Source organism: Pseudochaenichthys georgianus, chromosome 8 (genome assembly GCF_902827115.2).
Source record: "Pseudochaenichthys georgianus chromosome 8, fPseGeo1.2, whole genome shotgun sequence".
In the NCBI taxonomy this organism is placed as follows: Eukaryota; Metazoa; Chordata; class Actinopteri; order Perciformes; family Channichthyidae; genus Pseudochaenichthys; species Pseudochaenichthys georgianus.
In genome coordinates, this window is record NC_047510.2 from 4,659,168 (window position 1) to 4,675,737 (window position 16,570).

At 44.1% G+C, this 16,570-nt stretch overlaps 1 protein-coding gene and 1 long non-coding RNA gene across 2 annotated transcripts in view; both read left to right on the forward strand.

The window, feature by feature from the left end:
* Nucleotides 1–3,810: 3,810 nt before the first annotated feature.
* LOC117450720 (cytosolic phospholipase A2 gamma-like) overlaps nt 3,811–16,570 on the forward strand; it is a 40,651-nt gene continuing 27,891 nt past the window's right edge. The window contains exons 1-3 of the mRNA XM_034088644.1: nt 3,811–4,016; nt 4,244–4,354; nt 7,514–7,656. Coding sequence (XP_033944535.1) covers nt 3,900–4,016; nt 4,244–4,354; nt 7,514–7,656 — 371 coding nt within the window. The 5' untranslated portion in view covers nt 3,811–3,899. The remainder of the gene's footprint in view (nt 4,017–4,243; nt 4,355–7,513; nt 7,657–16,570) is intronic.
* LOC139434291 (uncharacterized) lies at nt 15,431–16,208 on the forward strand. The gene is made up of 3 exons (XR_011643648.1): nt 15,431–15,508; nt 15,868–16,008; nt 16,128–16,208. It is a non-coding gene; the product is annotated as an uncharacterized lncRNA (long non-coding RNA).

The following is a 16,570-nucleotide window of genomic DNA, read 5'->3' on the forward strand; positions in this document are numbered from 1 at the left end:
TTCTGCTATCTAGAACAACTGCAAGACTATAAACATAACATGACTCAGCGAAAAAAGTCAGTTCCCATGGATGAAGGGTAACGCGCATGTGGTCCATGATTAGCAAATGTATTTGCTGAAACATAACATAATATAGGAGATAACAAATAAATAACGTCATTCAAATATCTTGCTGTATTTCATATAGTAAAAGTTGAATGGAATATTTTGTGACTCACTTGAGAGATACAGGGAGTTTTCCCTGCTGAATAAGTAGCACATTATCTCATGTAGAGATTAGGATGGGACATTTCATCACAATCAAAGGGTCATGCATGGTTGGGACTCATTTGCACTGGCCTATTGATCTGAAATTGGCTAAAATCCCTGTGTTCCCACCAGAGGGAGTTTGTCTCCAACAACCCCCCCGCCCCTGCAGACTGGGCTCTGGTTGAAAATGTTATCTTTGAAAAGTAGGGGAAATATTTTAGAAAATGTTGTTGAAATAAATGAAGACATTGTTAGACAAAAATTGAGGTCATTTTTTAAGAAATGTTGATAAGTTACTTAAAATAAAATAAAACTATGACCCTTTCATTAAGAGTTCATTTAAAAAAAAACATTTTGCAATGAATTTAAATTTGAAATCTGTTGTGTACCGGCCGGGCACAGCCCGCAAAAGGCAACGTGGGCAACACCTCCGCTTCTCCGTCCCGCGGGCCCACCACCTACGGGAAACAGCGATGGGGTCCCTTCTGGCAGTGAAAGCAGAGGGTCTCGACGGACCAGACCCGGGCACAGAAGCTGGCTTTGGGGACGTGGAACGTCACCTCTCTGGGGGGGAAGGAGCCGGAGCTTGTGCGGGAGGTGGAGCGTTACCAGTTGGATCTGGTTGGGCTCACCTCTACGCACAGCGTCGGCTCTGGAACCTTACTTCTGGATAGGGGTTGGACTCTATTCTTCTCCGGAGTTGCTCAAGGTGTGAGGCGCCGGGCGGGTGTGGGGATACTCACAAGTCCCCGGCTGGGTGCTTCGTTGTTGGAGTTTACCCCAGTGGACGAGAGGGTCGCCTCCCTACGCCTGCGGGTTATGGGGGGAAAACTCTGACTGTTGTGTGTGCTTATGCACCCAACAGCAGTTCAGAGTATACGGCCTTCTTGGAGACCCTGGAAAGAGTCCTGTATGGGGCTCCTGAAGGGGACTCTTTAATCTTGCTGGGAGACTTCAACGCACATGTGGGCAATGATGGAGACACTTGTAGGGGCGTGATTGGGAGGAACGGCCCCCTGATCTGAACCGGAGTGGTGGTTTGTTACTGGACTTCTGTGCTAGTCATGGATTGGCCATAACAAACACCATGTTCGAACATAAGGATGCTCATAAGTGTACGTGGTACCAGAGCACCCTAGGCAGAAGGTCCATGATCGATTTCGTTATCGTATCATCGGACCTGAGGCCGTAGGTTTTGGACACTGGTGTAAAGAGAGGGGCGGAGTTGTCAACTGAGTGAGTGAGTTGGGTCGAGTGGCGGGGGAAGCCTCTGGATAGACCTGGTAAGCCTAAACGTGTAGTTCGGGTGAACTGGGAACATCTGGAGGAGGCCGAAGTTCAGGAGGCCTTCAACTCACACCTCCGGCAGAGCTTTTCGGGCATTCCTGTGGAGGTTGGGGACATTGAACCAGAGTGGTCGGTGTTCAAAGCCTCTATTGCCGAAGCCGCGGCGGGGAGCTGTGGTCTCAAGGTCTTAGGTGCCTCAAGGGGCGGTAACCCTCGAACCTCCTGGTGGACACCGGTGGTCAGGGAAGCCGTCCGACTGAAGAAGAATTTGTTATCTCGCGGGACTCCCGAGGCAGTTGCAAGGTACCGACAGGCCCGAAGGGCAGCAGCCTCATCCGTGGCCGAGGCAAAGCAGCGGGTGTGGGAGAAGTTCAGAGAAGACATGGAAAAAGACTTTCGGGCGGCACCAAAGTTGTTCTGGAAAACTGTCCGACACCTCAGGAGGGGGAAGCAGGGAACCATCCAAGCTGTGTACAGTAAGGATGGGACGTTGTTGACCTCAACTGATGGAGTGTTAGGGCGTTGGAAGGAACACTTTGAGGAACTCGTGAACCCGACAACTCCGCCCTCTATTTCAAAGAGGTCACTGAGGTCGTCAAACAACTCCACAGTGGCAAAGCCCCGGGGGTGGATGAGATCCGCCCAGAAATGCTGAAGGCTCTGGGTGTTGAGGGACTGTCATGGTTGACACGTCTCATCAACGTTGCGTGGAAGTCGGAAACAGTACCGAAGGAGTGGCAGACCGGGGTGGTGGTTCCCCTTTTCAAAAAGGGGGATCAGAGGGTGTGTGCCAATTACAGAGGCATCACACTACTCAGCCTCCCCGGGAAAGTTTACTCCAAGGTACTCGAAAGGAGGGTCAGGCCGATTGTCGAACCTCAGATTGAGGAGGAACAATGCGGATTCCGTCCTGGTCGTGGAACGACGGATCAGCTTTTTACTCTCGCAAGGATCCTGGAGGGGGCCTGGGAGTACGCTTATCCGGTCTACATGTGTTTTGTAGACTTGGAGAAGGCGTATGACCGAGTTCCCAGGGAGTTACTGTGGGAGGTGCTGCGGGAGTATGGGGTGAGGGGGTCTCTACTCAGGGCCATCCAATCTCTGTACTCCCAAAGCGAGAGCTGTCACATGTCGAATCGGATTTCGAGGCGTAGTCGTGGGGGAGGGGGTCTGCAGTTCGGTGGACTAAGGATTGCACCACTGCTTTTTGCAGATGATGTGGTTCTGATGGCTTCATCGGTCTGCGACCTTCAGCACTCACTGGATCGGTTCGCAACCGAGTGTGAAGCGGCTGGGATGAGGATCAGCACCTCCAAATCTGAGGCCATGGTTCTCAGCAGGAAACCGATGGACTGTCCACTCCAAGTAGGGAATGAGTCCTTACCCCAAGTGAAGGAGTTCAAGTATCTCGGGGTCTTGTTCTCGAGTGAGGGAACAATGGAGCGTGAGATGGGCCGGAGAATCGGAGCAGCGGGAGCGGTACTGCAGTCGCTTTACCGCACCGTTGTGACGAAAAGGGAGCTGAGCCAGAAGGCAAAGCTCTCTGTCTACCGGGCCATTTTCGTTCCTACCCTCACCTATGGTCATGAAGGATGGGTCATGACCGAAAGAACGAGATCGCGGATACAAGCGGCCGAGATGGGTTTCCTCCGCAGGGTGGCTGGTGTCTCCCTTAGGGATAAGGTGAGAAGTTCGGTCATCAGGGAGGGACTCGGAGTTGAGCCGCTCCTCCTTCGCGTCGAAAGGAGCCAGTTGAGGTGGTTCGGGCACCTAGTTAGGATGCCACCTGGGCGCCTCCCTAGGGAGGTGTTCCAGGCACGTCCAGCTGGGAAGAGACCAAGGGGTAGACCTAGGACCAGGTGGAGGGATTATATCTCTTCGCTGGCCTGGGAGCGCCTTGGGATCCCCCAGTCAGAGCTGGTTGATGTCGCCAGGGAAAAGAAAGTTTGGGGCTCTCTGCTGGAACTGCTACCCCCGCGACCCGACCACGGATAAGCGGGAGAAGATGGATGGATGGATGGATGTGTACAGAGAATTTCTTCCCTCCAGAGCCACACATGGGAGTAATTAACAAGTGTGTGTGTGTGTGTGTGTGTGTGTGTGTGTGTGTGTGTGTGTGTGTGTGTGTGTGTGTGTGTGTGTGTGTGTGCGTGCGTGCGTGTGTGTGTGTCTATTTCAAACTTTTATCTGTTTCTAGTTTCCCCTTGGGCAATCTTGCATGCCTGTGTCAGCCTGCAACTACTCAACTTCCACTCAAAAACCTAAAACCTCTGATCAGAGAACAGTCTCTGCAGAGGAGTCAGAAGAAGACGATATTACCCAACATTTGAATACACACTGAGTGTTATTCCGACACCCCAAACATGAAGCAGACTGGATATACAGGTTTTTCAGTTTCACTGATTAACCTGTGGCTTTTGATTTCATTTGCACTTGCAAAAGCAGAGCAGAACATGGAGGGGAACACAACCACTTCTCAGGTGAGAAATGCATGCCACAGATTATAAATCGTATATTGGTAGCATGATGTGTGCAATCAACTGTCTCAAGTTCTTCACACGCAAACTGCAACATTTATCAGAATCCCCTGCCAGGATACCCCATGTTGCTGTGTGTGATATTTGTGTATAAAGATGCTTTAGGAAAAAACAAAGACTGCATTGGTTCTGCTGGAAAAATGTCCCTTATTGCTCGTTTTTATTTCCAGAAATCCGTCCGTCATTCCCAGTTTCTGTGTTCTGGTGAACAGGAGTATGTTCACAAGAGAAAACAAGTCATTCTGGAGTCACTCAGCAGCCTAGGAATCAACTGTAGTGAAGTAAGTAAGAAAGCTCCCACATTTTATTTCTGTCTCTGTATTTTTTTTTTCATTTCTTTCTCTAATGGAATGTATAATTTGTTTCACAAATGTCCTCCTGCACATTTTAGTTACTCCCCTCCTCACCTGCTGCGACCTCGGTAGGAGGAGGACACAGCTCTTTTAGAATATCCCGAACAGTTTTGGGGCCAAACACATTGGCTGTTATCATCTCAGCCTTTGTTCTTCCACATTGCATTTTCTTTGCAGTGTTCGAATCACTAAACATGGCACTTGCCAGCTTATTACTGCAGTCCATGCTGTTATAACTCAAACCATGCTTAACTGTGTGATACACTGATGTTACCTCACATGCAGCAACTTTGTCTTGTTCTGCAGTTGAACTGCCGAAGAATTTAGTTATATTTGATGCACCTTTATTTTGTGTTGCTCGCTTGTGCATTTCTCTGCCAGCATGCTGTTTCAGGTCGTTTTCTCCACCGTGACCTATTGAAAACTCCCTCCGACACAAGGTGCAGAAGACACGAGACAGATCTCCACTCACGGGCTTTACCCAACTGTGTTTTTCTTCAGGGTTGCCAACTCTCACGCATCTGGCGTGTGACACACGCTTTCACTCTCAATCTCACGCTCTCACGCTGCCCAAACTATTCTCACGCCAAAAACAAGAATACCGAAAGACTAGAAACGGTTTTGAAAACTTTTGTCAGGTAGTGATCGTCTTCTCAATAGAACATCTTTGATAATGTCTTCTGGCCAATCAGAATCAAGATAACGGCGTGGTGTTGTTGCAGGAAGTCCCGACGGAGAATACTTTTGCTGCCTGTAGTACATCTCTATACATCGATATAACATTACGTGTTGATAGAAATCAACACGTAATGAAATAAGACCCCACGGTTTGATGATTGATAGGTGTGTGGGCTGTCTTTCATTTTGACACACAGGGGGCTATCCACCCTTATCCACAATGTAAAGTCATTCACAGCCTCTTCCCTCTTCTCTGTGAGGAGCAGCAGGTTCAGCTTTCAGAACAAAGTAACAAAAAACTAAATACCATTCGTTTTTTTAAATATGTCGTGTAGTAATAGATGCATTTATTTTTCTTCTCAAGAGAGTACCAGAATGTGTATTTTATGTTAGTATTTCAAAAAATCTCCTGGGGGAGAATCCCCCCAGACCCCCCTGCAGGGGTTGGGTTTTCAGCATGTCAACTCTTTCTCCTGTGGAGAAATTGCAGGATTGGCTCTAGGTCGCCCTTTTTATTTACTACAAGACAAATGTGCCTTTTTATTTCATACAGTTCAATTTGGATTGAGGAAATAATCTAAACCTCACGCGTGGCGTTTCACTGTCAAGGGGAGCGTGTATGTAATTACATTGCAAATACTGACTTGAGCCCCACCGCTGTATGGGTTAGCCCTACCATAGATTACCCAACAAAAATACTCTCTGGCCACTGCCGACCCGTATTGCGCAAGCGCAGATCTAAGATCCAGTAGAAATGATAAAAAAGTAAAAGTCTGCTGCTTATTGTTCAACTAGGCCAAAATAGAGTGTGTTAATTAATATGTTTGGCAGTTTGGAGTAAGTCTGTAGATTTGTTTGTGTGTGTGTGATGTATAGGCCTCTCACGATAATTCATTTTGTTGGATATTATTGCGATAAACGATTATATTGTCGGCACCGTTGTATGACCATTTTAGACCCCTGACATAATGATAATATATAATAATAATTGAAGTACATCCTTTCAAACTGCTACTCACATCCTCATGTAAATGGGAATTTATCGAGTTCATTTTTATTTATCGTACGATAAGTCAATTAATTGCTTATCGCGACAGGCACACAATAAAACAGTGGAAACAAACATGTGTTTGACTTTCATTAGTGAATGAAACTTTGTGCCCTTTATAGTCTGTGTCCAATTTTGTGTATTTGTATATATTGTATATATATCCTATATATATATACTGTAACGTTCACAAAGGGAGTCGGAAACAGGCTTCTAGTTATTAGGCTTTAATAACTCTTCTTATTCGCAGATGATCACAGGTACATGTCACTTCGTGGGTTCTACCTCACACTAACCTAACTCCTACCCCTCACATATGTATATAGCAGTGTCTACGTCACAACTCCCCGCCCTCCCCCGTCCGCTCCCCCAACCACAGGCCCGCACACCAACCAGCATCACTGTGCAGCTCCATGATTGGCAGAGAGACGGGGGATGCCTGAGTGACACCCTGGACATCCTATGCAGGGTCGCTACAATACTAAGGTCCCGCTGCTGACACGATAGCAGTCATTTAGTGCGCATATGTGTAATTAAACCCATGATATCAAAATCTCACTCCAGCCAAGTACCCAAAGTTGGAAACCCTGTGTTTGTTGTAAGACACAAGTATTTTCTTTCTTTAGAAGGGCCAGGGCCCAGAACCACATCCTCTCTCTCTTCTCCTCTTTCATTATCACCTCCTCCACCGGCAGCGCTCATTTTCCCACACGACTGAACAGGCTGACATGCCACACAAACAATGATGCCGCGCCCGCGGTCCACCGGAGAAAATCTCACACACACACACACACACACACACACACACACACACACACACACACACACACACACACACACACACACACACACACACACACACACACACACACACACACACACACACACACACACACACACACACACACACACACACACACACACCACACACACACACGCACACACACGCACGCACACGTGCGAGCATTGTGCCTGCCCTGTCAACTGAGCAGTCCTAGCGCCCTTCGCATACAGCACACAAACACACAGGCACGCAGCCAGACACACTGCATTGCGCGCAAACAGAAACATATTTTTTATTTTTCCCTTTACACGGGAGTCCGGGACAAACAAAGTCCCGTACGGGACACGCCCATTTTGGCTCAAATACGGGGCGTCCCGGCTAATACGGGACGGTTGGCAACCCTAGTTCCATGAGTGTACATTTGTATGCATGAAAAGCAGATAGAATATGCACTAACATGTAAAACAAGCTCTACAGCTGGGATCCATAGTAAAGACAATGTTTTACAGCTAACTGTTCAATCTGAATATTTAAGCAGTTTTCAAATGAACCATCTCTCCATCATGTTTCCAACAAGGATTCGGTTCCCCACATCACTCTGTTGGCATCAGGCGGGGGTCAGAGGGCAGCGGTGGGTCTGGTGGGGTCCCTGTATCAGATGGCAAAGGAAGATATGTTGGACACTGTGCTTTACCTGGGAGGAGTTTCTGGATCAACGTGGTAAGAAAAATCACACACACAAACATGTATCTATCATTTGACCTACCCTCTTTGCATTAAAAAGTAATTGGCTAGTTAGCACACCCCAGGGCCGGACTGGGACAATAAGTCAGGCCGGGAATTATACACCCAGCTAGGCCACTACCAGTTTTTTTTGGTGCCATTTTGCTGGATTTATTTGTCAATATTTACAGCGTTGCTGCCGATAGTGATAGTCCTATATTGAAATCTACTACCTCCAGCGGTACGTGCGCTGGCATGTTATGTAGAGTGCACGGCTGCCATTAGGCGCACTGAACAGCTGTTTGTGTGCTTTGGGGATGGTGTGGCTGGAAAAGCTCTCTTCAAGAGGCGCCTGACAGGATGGCTCTACGAGTGCATTACACATGCCTATGGATGGGCGAGAGCCCTCCCCACTGGGGTCCATGCACACTCTACGCGTGCTATGTGGAGTGTGGAGGACATATGCACGGCGGTGTCTTGGTCTACGCCAGGCCCCTTCATAAAGTGTTATCTCTTGGACATGTCTGGCTCCTTCTCGTCGTCTGTGCTTGCCGGGGCAACACATGACTGGTGAGAGGGGGGTGGGCTGTGGGCAGGGCCGCCTTAATGCACGGGCTGACCTGGGCTGAAGCCCAGGGGCCTACGGAGATCAGGGGCCTATCATGAGCCAATACAAAAGTTTAAAAAAAAAGTTTTATTAAAAATTTTTTTTTTTTATTTCGGATGTTTTTAAAAAACATTTAAATAAACAAAGTATTGGCTTTCAGAATATGAAACTTTTATTTCCAAAATCACATGATAAATACATTTTTGAAGCTTGTAAAGGGAAGATGACAGCTCTCACTCGCCACTCACTCCCCCTCCCTCCGGCTGACATTATGAATGTAAGGCGTATAGTAATCATAGATAACACGGCAGGGTCTGTTACAGTTTGTTTTCATCTGGTTTCAAATAAACAAAGTCTTGGCTTTCAGAATATTAAAATTGTTTCGGCAAATTCAGATGATAAATACAACGTTGAAGCTTGTAACGGCATAATTACAAGCGGAGAACGGAGTAACTTGACGTCACAGCAGGCATAACAACAGCCGGTGTTTCTCGTGAGGGTTTTCCCCGGGAAACAAACACAATGCACACAAACGCACAAATACACAAACACACACGTGTACACACACACACACACACACACACACACACACACACACACACACACACACACACACACACACACACACACACACACACACACACACACACACACACACACACACACACACACACACACACTCGTGAGCTTCCCCCAGACCAGTAATCCAAACGAAAATATCTTCCCTCCGTAGTATTTTGATCATTTGCTCCGCTAATCAATCAGATCGATGGATTCCAGAGATGACTCCGTAACAGTCAGTGGGCACCACTCAACAGCCAATCAGAATGAGAATATGCTTCACATGTGACTTATTCAAATTGCGAGTGATTGAGTGACAGATGAAGGTTGTTTAGGAGAAAAAGTTTGAGAAGAAAAAGTTTGAGAGTGGCGCTCGGGAAAGGAAATTGTTGAGGGAAAAGGAGTTTGGAGACAAGCAGCTATTACAAAACATGTCGAAGCTTCCAGGTTATTTTAAACCTGTAGGCCAGGATGAGGAGGAAGGACAGATGAGTTCTGTACCGAGCGGCAGCGGTGCCGGCCGCGTGGCCTCTGAGCCAAGTAGGCCGTCTGGTTCTGATAGCGATGGAGTAGCGGGACAGGAAAAACAGACAGGAGGGACATTATCTGTTGGAGGAGATGGAGAGGACGACAAGGACTTGCTACGTGGAGGGGAGCCAACGGCAACCGGACAAATACATGAGGGAGGCCCGATAGTCACTCACCTTGAGCAGAGTGGAGAAATGGAGCAGAGTGGAGAAGTGCGATCACAGAGCCTGCCGAGGCTATAAATGACTTTGATTTGTTGTTTAAATAGGGGGCCTACAAAAACTATCAGCCCCAGGGCCTGATGGCAGGTTAAGGTGGGCCTGGCTGTGGGTCAGTAGGTGGCCCCCCTGGGATAGAGTGCACTTATGTTTTCCCATGCTCCTTAGGGACCTGGGGAACATGATGCGCAGTAGGGCTGAACGATTAATCGTTCATTTTTTTTTTTTTGTTCTTGTGTGTCAGTCATCCACACCAATCAGAAGTGCTGTGCTCCACATGTACCAGCCATTGTTAACCAATCAGAAGTGGCCCATGATAGAAGGTGATAGACAGATTGATCCAATCACCTGCCAAGTATTTTTGAAAGTGCCTGCCCTTTCCAAATGGCTTCCAATGGAGCTTTCCTAGATGGTTTGGTGAAACAAACCATCTGAGTCAGGTTAGTAATGCTCCATCACATGTTTTAGATCTATTACAGGGTGACTCTTAAACTGAAGCTTGAATTTAAAGCAACCCAACGGAAGTTTCATGTAAGTTTAGTTATTTCACTCGTAGCTCGGGCTGCTGGGGTGCTAGAGACGGGAGCACGTTGATACGACCTTCCTAGCCGGAGATATGGCTGCATTTTACGATAAACTTCCGTTGGGTCGCTTAAAAACAAATATCGCAAATCGAATCGCAATATTTGTCAGGAAAAAAGGTAATTCGATTTGATCCCAAAATCATGCAGCCCTAATGCGCAGTAAGCTACCGAGTCTTCCGCACTATTGTTTCCATGAACACTCTACACGAGGTAAGCGTGTGTGAGTGTGCCTTACCCAAGCTGCGGCCCCGACTTCTCCACGGTCACAACCGGATGGGAGGAAGTGGGGGTGCGGTGGCTGTTAACTATGGAATGCCATTTAAGCCAAAATTAAATAAATAATTAAATAAATACATATATATATATGCCTATGAAATAAATTCTGAAATAAATAAATGAGGCAATAAATATGTATACATGTACATTTAAATACACATTTATTTATTTCAAGAGACTTTTATTTCATAATGACACATTTATTTATTTCAAGAGACTTTTATTTCATAATGACAAGTTTATTTATTTCAAGAGACTTGTATTTCATAATGACACATTTATTTATTTCAGGGGACTTGTATTTCATAATGACACATTTATTTATTTCAGGGAACTTGTATTTCATAATGACACATTTATTTATTTCAGGGGACTTGTATTTCATAATGACGCATTTATTTATTTCAGGTGACTTGTATTTCATAATGACACATTTCCATTCCTTATATGCAAATGAACGGGGCGTGGTTAGCTCACAGATCCAGACCAAAGCAACAGCACCACAACACTGACTCAATAGCTCTTGTTTCACACTTCAGTACTCTTAAGTGGTTTGCAAACTGCCAATAAACCAAACCGGTTCCGGTTCAAGAACCGTTCTTGTGCTTTTCTGGTGCTTAACTGGTTCTTCTCTGGTTCGGCTCCTTTTCCACCAAACCGGTTCCAGAGCCAGTTCCGGGCTAGCCTGATTTAGCTCTGGTTCTTCCTGTTTCGGCCGCAGCGGAGCCGGCTCTAAACACCGAAAACCGATTCTTAGCTGACCCCACTTGGAGGCCCGGCAAGAACCAAGAACCACGCTCACGTCGGAAGGGGACGAGATTAACATGAGCCATAATAACAGTTTATGGCGAGTACAGAAAATAAAAGTTGTAACAAGCAGTAGCGCTGAGCAAAGTGACTAGAACGCAACCACACACTTATATATACAATTATTTTTATTTTTTATTCATTGGAATAAACCCTTGAGATGCACCATCTCGTTTTCAAGGGGGTCCCGACAATAGCAACAACTTATAGACATACATAAACAAAAAGACAAAATGCAAAACATGACACACCACATACAGTCTGTTAAGTAAAATTCAAGCAATGCACACAATCATTACAATTTGAGACAGTCGAGCAAATCAGTTTCATCAATATCAGTTAATAACAAGTACAGACCAGTTGAAAGTGAGATAACAATGCATGTTTAAACATGATTGCAAGAGATCTAATAGCAGCAGGTAAAGTATTCCAGTCTGTTGGGGCTTTGAAAATGAACGCTCTTCTGCCAATCAATTTGTTTGCAGAGGGGACAGAGAAATAAATCTTAACAGAATGTCTAACTTGATGATTTGGTGAGTAGGGTACAAAATACTGCTTTAAATAAGGGGGATAGTTAAGATAAATGCATTTAAATATCAGCTGAAGCCAATGCGTGTGTCTTCTTACATTTAAAGAAGGCCATTTAAGTTGGTTATACATTGTGCAGTGATGTGTACGAAAAGGACAACCAAGAACAAATCTGCATAGTCTGTTGTAGGCTATGTTGAGTGGAGCAAGATCTGATTTATGTGCATTTTTGTAGACAACATCACACTAGTCCATAATCGGAAGAATAAGTTGAGAAGCAATTCTCTTTCGGACACTGAGCGTAAAACAGTTGCGAGAGCGGTGTAAAACACAGATTCCGTAATTGACTTTTTGTATTACATGCTTTATATGTAGTTTAAATGAAAGTTCAGAGTCTAGCCATAAACCAAGATATTTAAAGCTATCAACTTTATGCAGAGAAGTGCCATCCTTACATGTTATTACTACATTAGGTTTGGATTTGAGCTTCTGCCTGGTAACAAAGACCATGGTATAAGATTTTGTTTTGTTAAGCAGTAGTTTATTGTGTGATAGCCAGTCCTGTAAGATATTAAAATCCGATTGAAGAGAGATCTGAATTTGTGAGAAATCTGATTTGGATGTATATAATATGACAGTGTCATCAGCATAAAGGTGAGTACAACAATTAATGAGACAAGAAGATAAATCATTTATGTAAATAGAGAACAGAAGTGGGCCCAGAGTTGATCCTTGGGGTACACCCTTTTGTTCGATCAACAGGTCAGACTGTTTTCCATTAACAACCACACATTGCTTTCTATTTCTATTATTAGAAAGGCCAATGCCGTGAAGTTTATCCAAGAGCAGATATCGATCAACGAAATCAAAGGCTTTTGTCAAGTCAATAAAAATGGCACCTGTGAGTTCACCATCATCTGCAGCAGAGTACAAGCCTATCGTAAATTTAAGTAGGGCAGTTGTTGTTGAGTGATTAGGCCTGAAACCAGATTGAACCGGAGATAACATATTATAAGTATTGAGATAAAGTGACAGTTGATTATAAATTATTTTCTCCAAAACTTTGGAAATAGAACAGATTATAGAGATTGGTATATAATTATTTGTATCAAGTACTGTAAATCACCACCTTTATGCAGTGGAATGATGCGTGCACATTTCCAAATAGTCGGCAACTCACAGGTGGACAAAGACAGGTTGAACAAATCAGCAAGTGGGTACATGAGAATATGGGACGCCAATTTTATGAACCTGTTTTCTATACCATCGAGTCCTGCACTGCCATCCACTTTTAATTCTGTGATAGCATTATACAAAAATAACACACTTTATAAAGTCAGGCAACACTAACCAGGCTTCGTGTGATTCTGTTTATTTGTACCTTACTTTTACCATCCATTCGCTGTTATTGATCATTGTGGAGAGCAGGCAGAAGTTTTGTTTTGTATTATAGCAGCTATCAGATGGAATCAATACATGGGCTGCACAGGTTGTCATGTCCGACTATCACAAGTAGAATCAGTGGCGGCGCCAGGGTATGGCTGGGGTAGGCTACAGCCATACCAAGAAATGGCTTAGCCCCACCTTAGCCCCACCATGAAAAATGATGTTAAAGTAAGCTAAATAAAGTCCGCCAACTCGCGCGGAGTAAATTGCACCGACAGCAGTTAGTAAGATTGATTTCAGTAGCCACTTGTCTGGAAATACCGAAGACTAGAAACGGTTTTGAAAACTTTTGTCACGTAGTGATCGTCTTCTCAATAGAACATCTTTGATAATATCTTCTGGCCAATCAAAATCAAGATAACGGCATGGTGTTGTTGCAGGAAGTCCCGACGGAGAATACTTTTGCTGTATCACATCTCTATATACATCGATACAACATTACGTGTTGATAGAAATCAACACATAATGAAATAAGACCCCACGGTTTGATATGGGCTCAGAACAGTCTCATAATACACACATGTGCACAGAAGGATTCACACTTGTATTTCATGATCCGCAAAAGGATTCAAACTTGTATTTCCGGATCCACACTGTGTTTTTCAATGCACACACAAATGTGTTCCGTTTCATATACATGTAAATAAAATCTAAATACATAAAAAACTTTTACATGTGTATTTTTGATCCACACATATTAGTTTTCCGTTTAAAACCGCTGCACCTTCAAACACAAACAGCTTTCTGTGCACGGATCGCTGTGCATTCGTGTGTGGGTTTTTTGAGACTCCCCTGACGCTCACCCGATTCGTACTTGTAATTTCTCTCATCTATAGCCAATCAGATGTCTCCTCCAGTCTAAGCCAATCACATGAGCGCGCCCCCACGTGGGTAGGATTTCTTGCGTTCGTGACGTAGCACTTCATTTACGCTTTTTGCGCAGTCCGGACTCCGGAGCTGACAGGTCAGAGGCATAGGTCAGAGGTCATCTTTAAAATGGCGTCTGGTGGTCGCGCGCCTCCCGCTCCAAGTGTAAGTTATGTGTACATTATGAAATACTCCTAAATTATGAAGGATTGGTTTTGCTTAGTTGTTAGTTGTTTAATTCGAGAATGATATAGAACTGTTTTGGTTAGCTGTGTTGTCGTAGCTGAGCTCCATAAGCTAACATTAGCTAGCGTTGTCTGTCTAACGGTCTAACGGTCTAACGATCTAACGATCCCCCATTCTTATTATGTGCTTCTGCTACCAAGTAAAATGTTGCAGTGAAGTGAATGTGAGAGAAAATTAATTTTCGACAGGGTGTAACGCCTCGGGTCGAGGTAGCAGCACGGGCTTTAGTTCAATTAATAGCCAGGGAGCTGTCTGCGACTCCAACTCCACCAGAAGTGAGCATAGCAGAGAGTGCACCGGTCAGCGTAGCAGTCAGGGCGGTAGACAGCGTCCAATCCCACAATGATGTCAGGGTGAGGCAGGCGATGAGAAGGTGAATTAATAGACTTTTTTTTACATTTGACAGTTCAAGATCAAACTGTGGCTTAATCCCGTAGATGTGTAAACATTGATATTTGATCTCACCCCTCGCATTACTCTAATGTAATGTTGAGTTAATGTTTTAAAACGTTTGTCCATAGTATGTATGCTCCATTACTGCTTTTAAAACCTTTAACAACCCCTTGCCTTGAAACGTCCCAAACACAATATATTAATGTTTTCAAAACAAATATTTTGGTAAGATAAAGCTAGCTAAGTGTCAAGCTTGTTTTTGTATCGACAGAATATTAACTATGATTTCGCTTTTTATTCATACAATTTGTTCAACCTATGTTAACAAAACCATCAACGCAAGCCAATGATTTGGAAATGATATAACAATGTCTAGTCTCACATATCCTTTTGTCATTCCCACATCAGGCAATTCCCAAGTATGTTCAGTACTGATCAGCCAAGAGGCAAAAAACGATTTCCCACCCCGGCTCCTTGCATCGTCAAACGGACGGACTTTCACATATATGTCCTTTCGGGACCCAGTCAGTTTACACCTAAGGGCTCGGAAGAGCTACCACTTGCCTATGCTGGCCTTGGAAAGAGGATGCTAAATCTACCGGACAACTTATTGCACAGTGAGGTAATCATATAAACAGACAGTATTAAAGATTTCTCAATGATTTAAAATGTGAATCACTTGCTGAATATTGTATTTCACTTTGTTTTAAAGACTATGGCTTCGGTTGAGGAAGAATTTCCAAAACTGAAAACATTAAAAGGAGGCTGGATGTTTTTCAAGTCAGCAGGTAATATTGTTCTCATCTCCATTGGTGAAAATGCTGTGTTGTGTTTTTCACACTCAGAAGCCCCACATATGTGTTTTCTGTTGCCCTACTTTGAATTACCATTCATATCACTTCTTCAAGTTGTATAAAACAGTACTAAAGTTTGCCTGACAAAGTGTAACGTGTATCCCTAATATTAATGTATGTACTGTCAGGTGGTTTTAAAGCACACTTGTGTTGTTCCTATTTTGATTTTAAAATAGGTGGTAGTGGACGTCGAAAGCTGTCCATAATTCCTACTGACCGAGGGGTACTCCACTAGGCTCCTCAAAACAGCGTCCAACAACGGAAAAAACATTGTGTTTGTAATTCCACTACAGGAGCAACTTTCTACCGAACCACTACCCTATGACTCGGCAGAGTTTGCAAAGATGCCACAGTCAACCTGCATAACATGTGGCAGTCAAATGCCTTTGCAGCTGTTGCCTTTACATGTGGAGGAATGTAATGACATATTGACTGTAAGCTGTTATTAAAACATTTCTCTCATTTCTCAAATAAATATGTAATGTTTTAGTTTGCTCAAATGACTGTTTCAAAGTCTATAGAACCAATTCTCTGTACCTTTTTTGTTTTTTAGGAGAGTGAATCTGGGACTTCTCTTGATGAAGTGATTGAGCAGCCAAATCCACCTAACACAGGGATGGAAGAATTGTCCGAGGTAGTTGATGCTGTCTTCTCCTGTTAAAGTTACTTTGCAATTTAGTATAAAAGCCTTATTGTTTTCAGTAAATAATGACAGCATGATTGCAGGTGTGTAGGTAGGGTATAACACATTTCACCAAACTGACTTTTTGCACACTGTCTATGTACTCATTTTTTATCATAGAATTATGTTTCCTGTATCACTTATCTGAGAGAGAATTATTAAACATAAAACCTCTTATAATAATGTGATATGTTTTAAAGGTATTGACATTTGTTTATGTTTTTTACAGGTTTGCCCTATATGTCTTGAATCTTACCCGATTGATGTCCTCTCAGGGTAAGACGTTTTGACTTGTTCAAACAAAAGATGGAAAT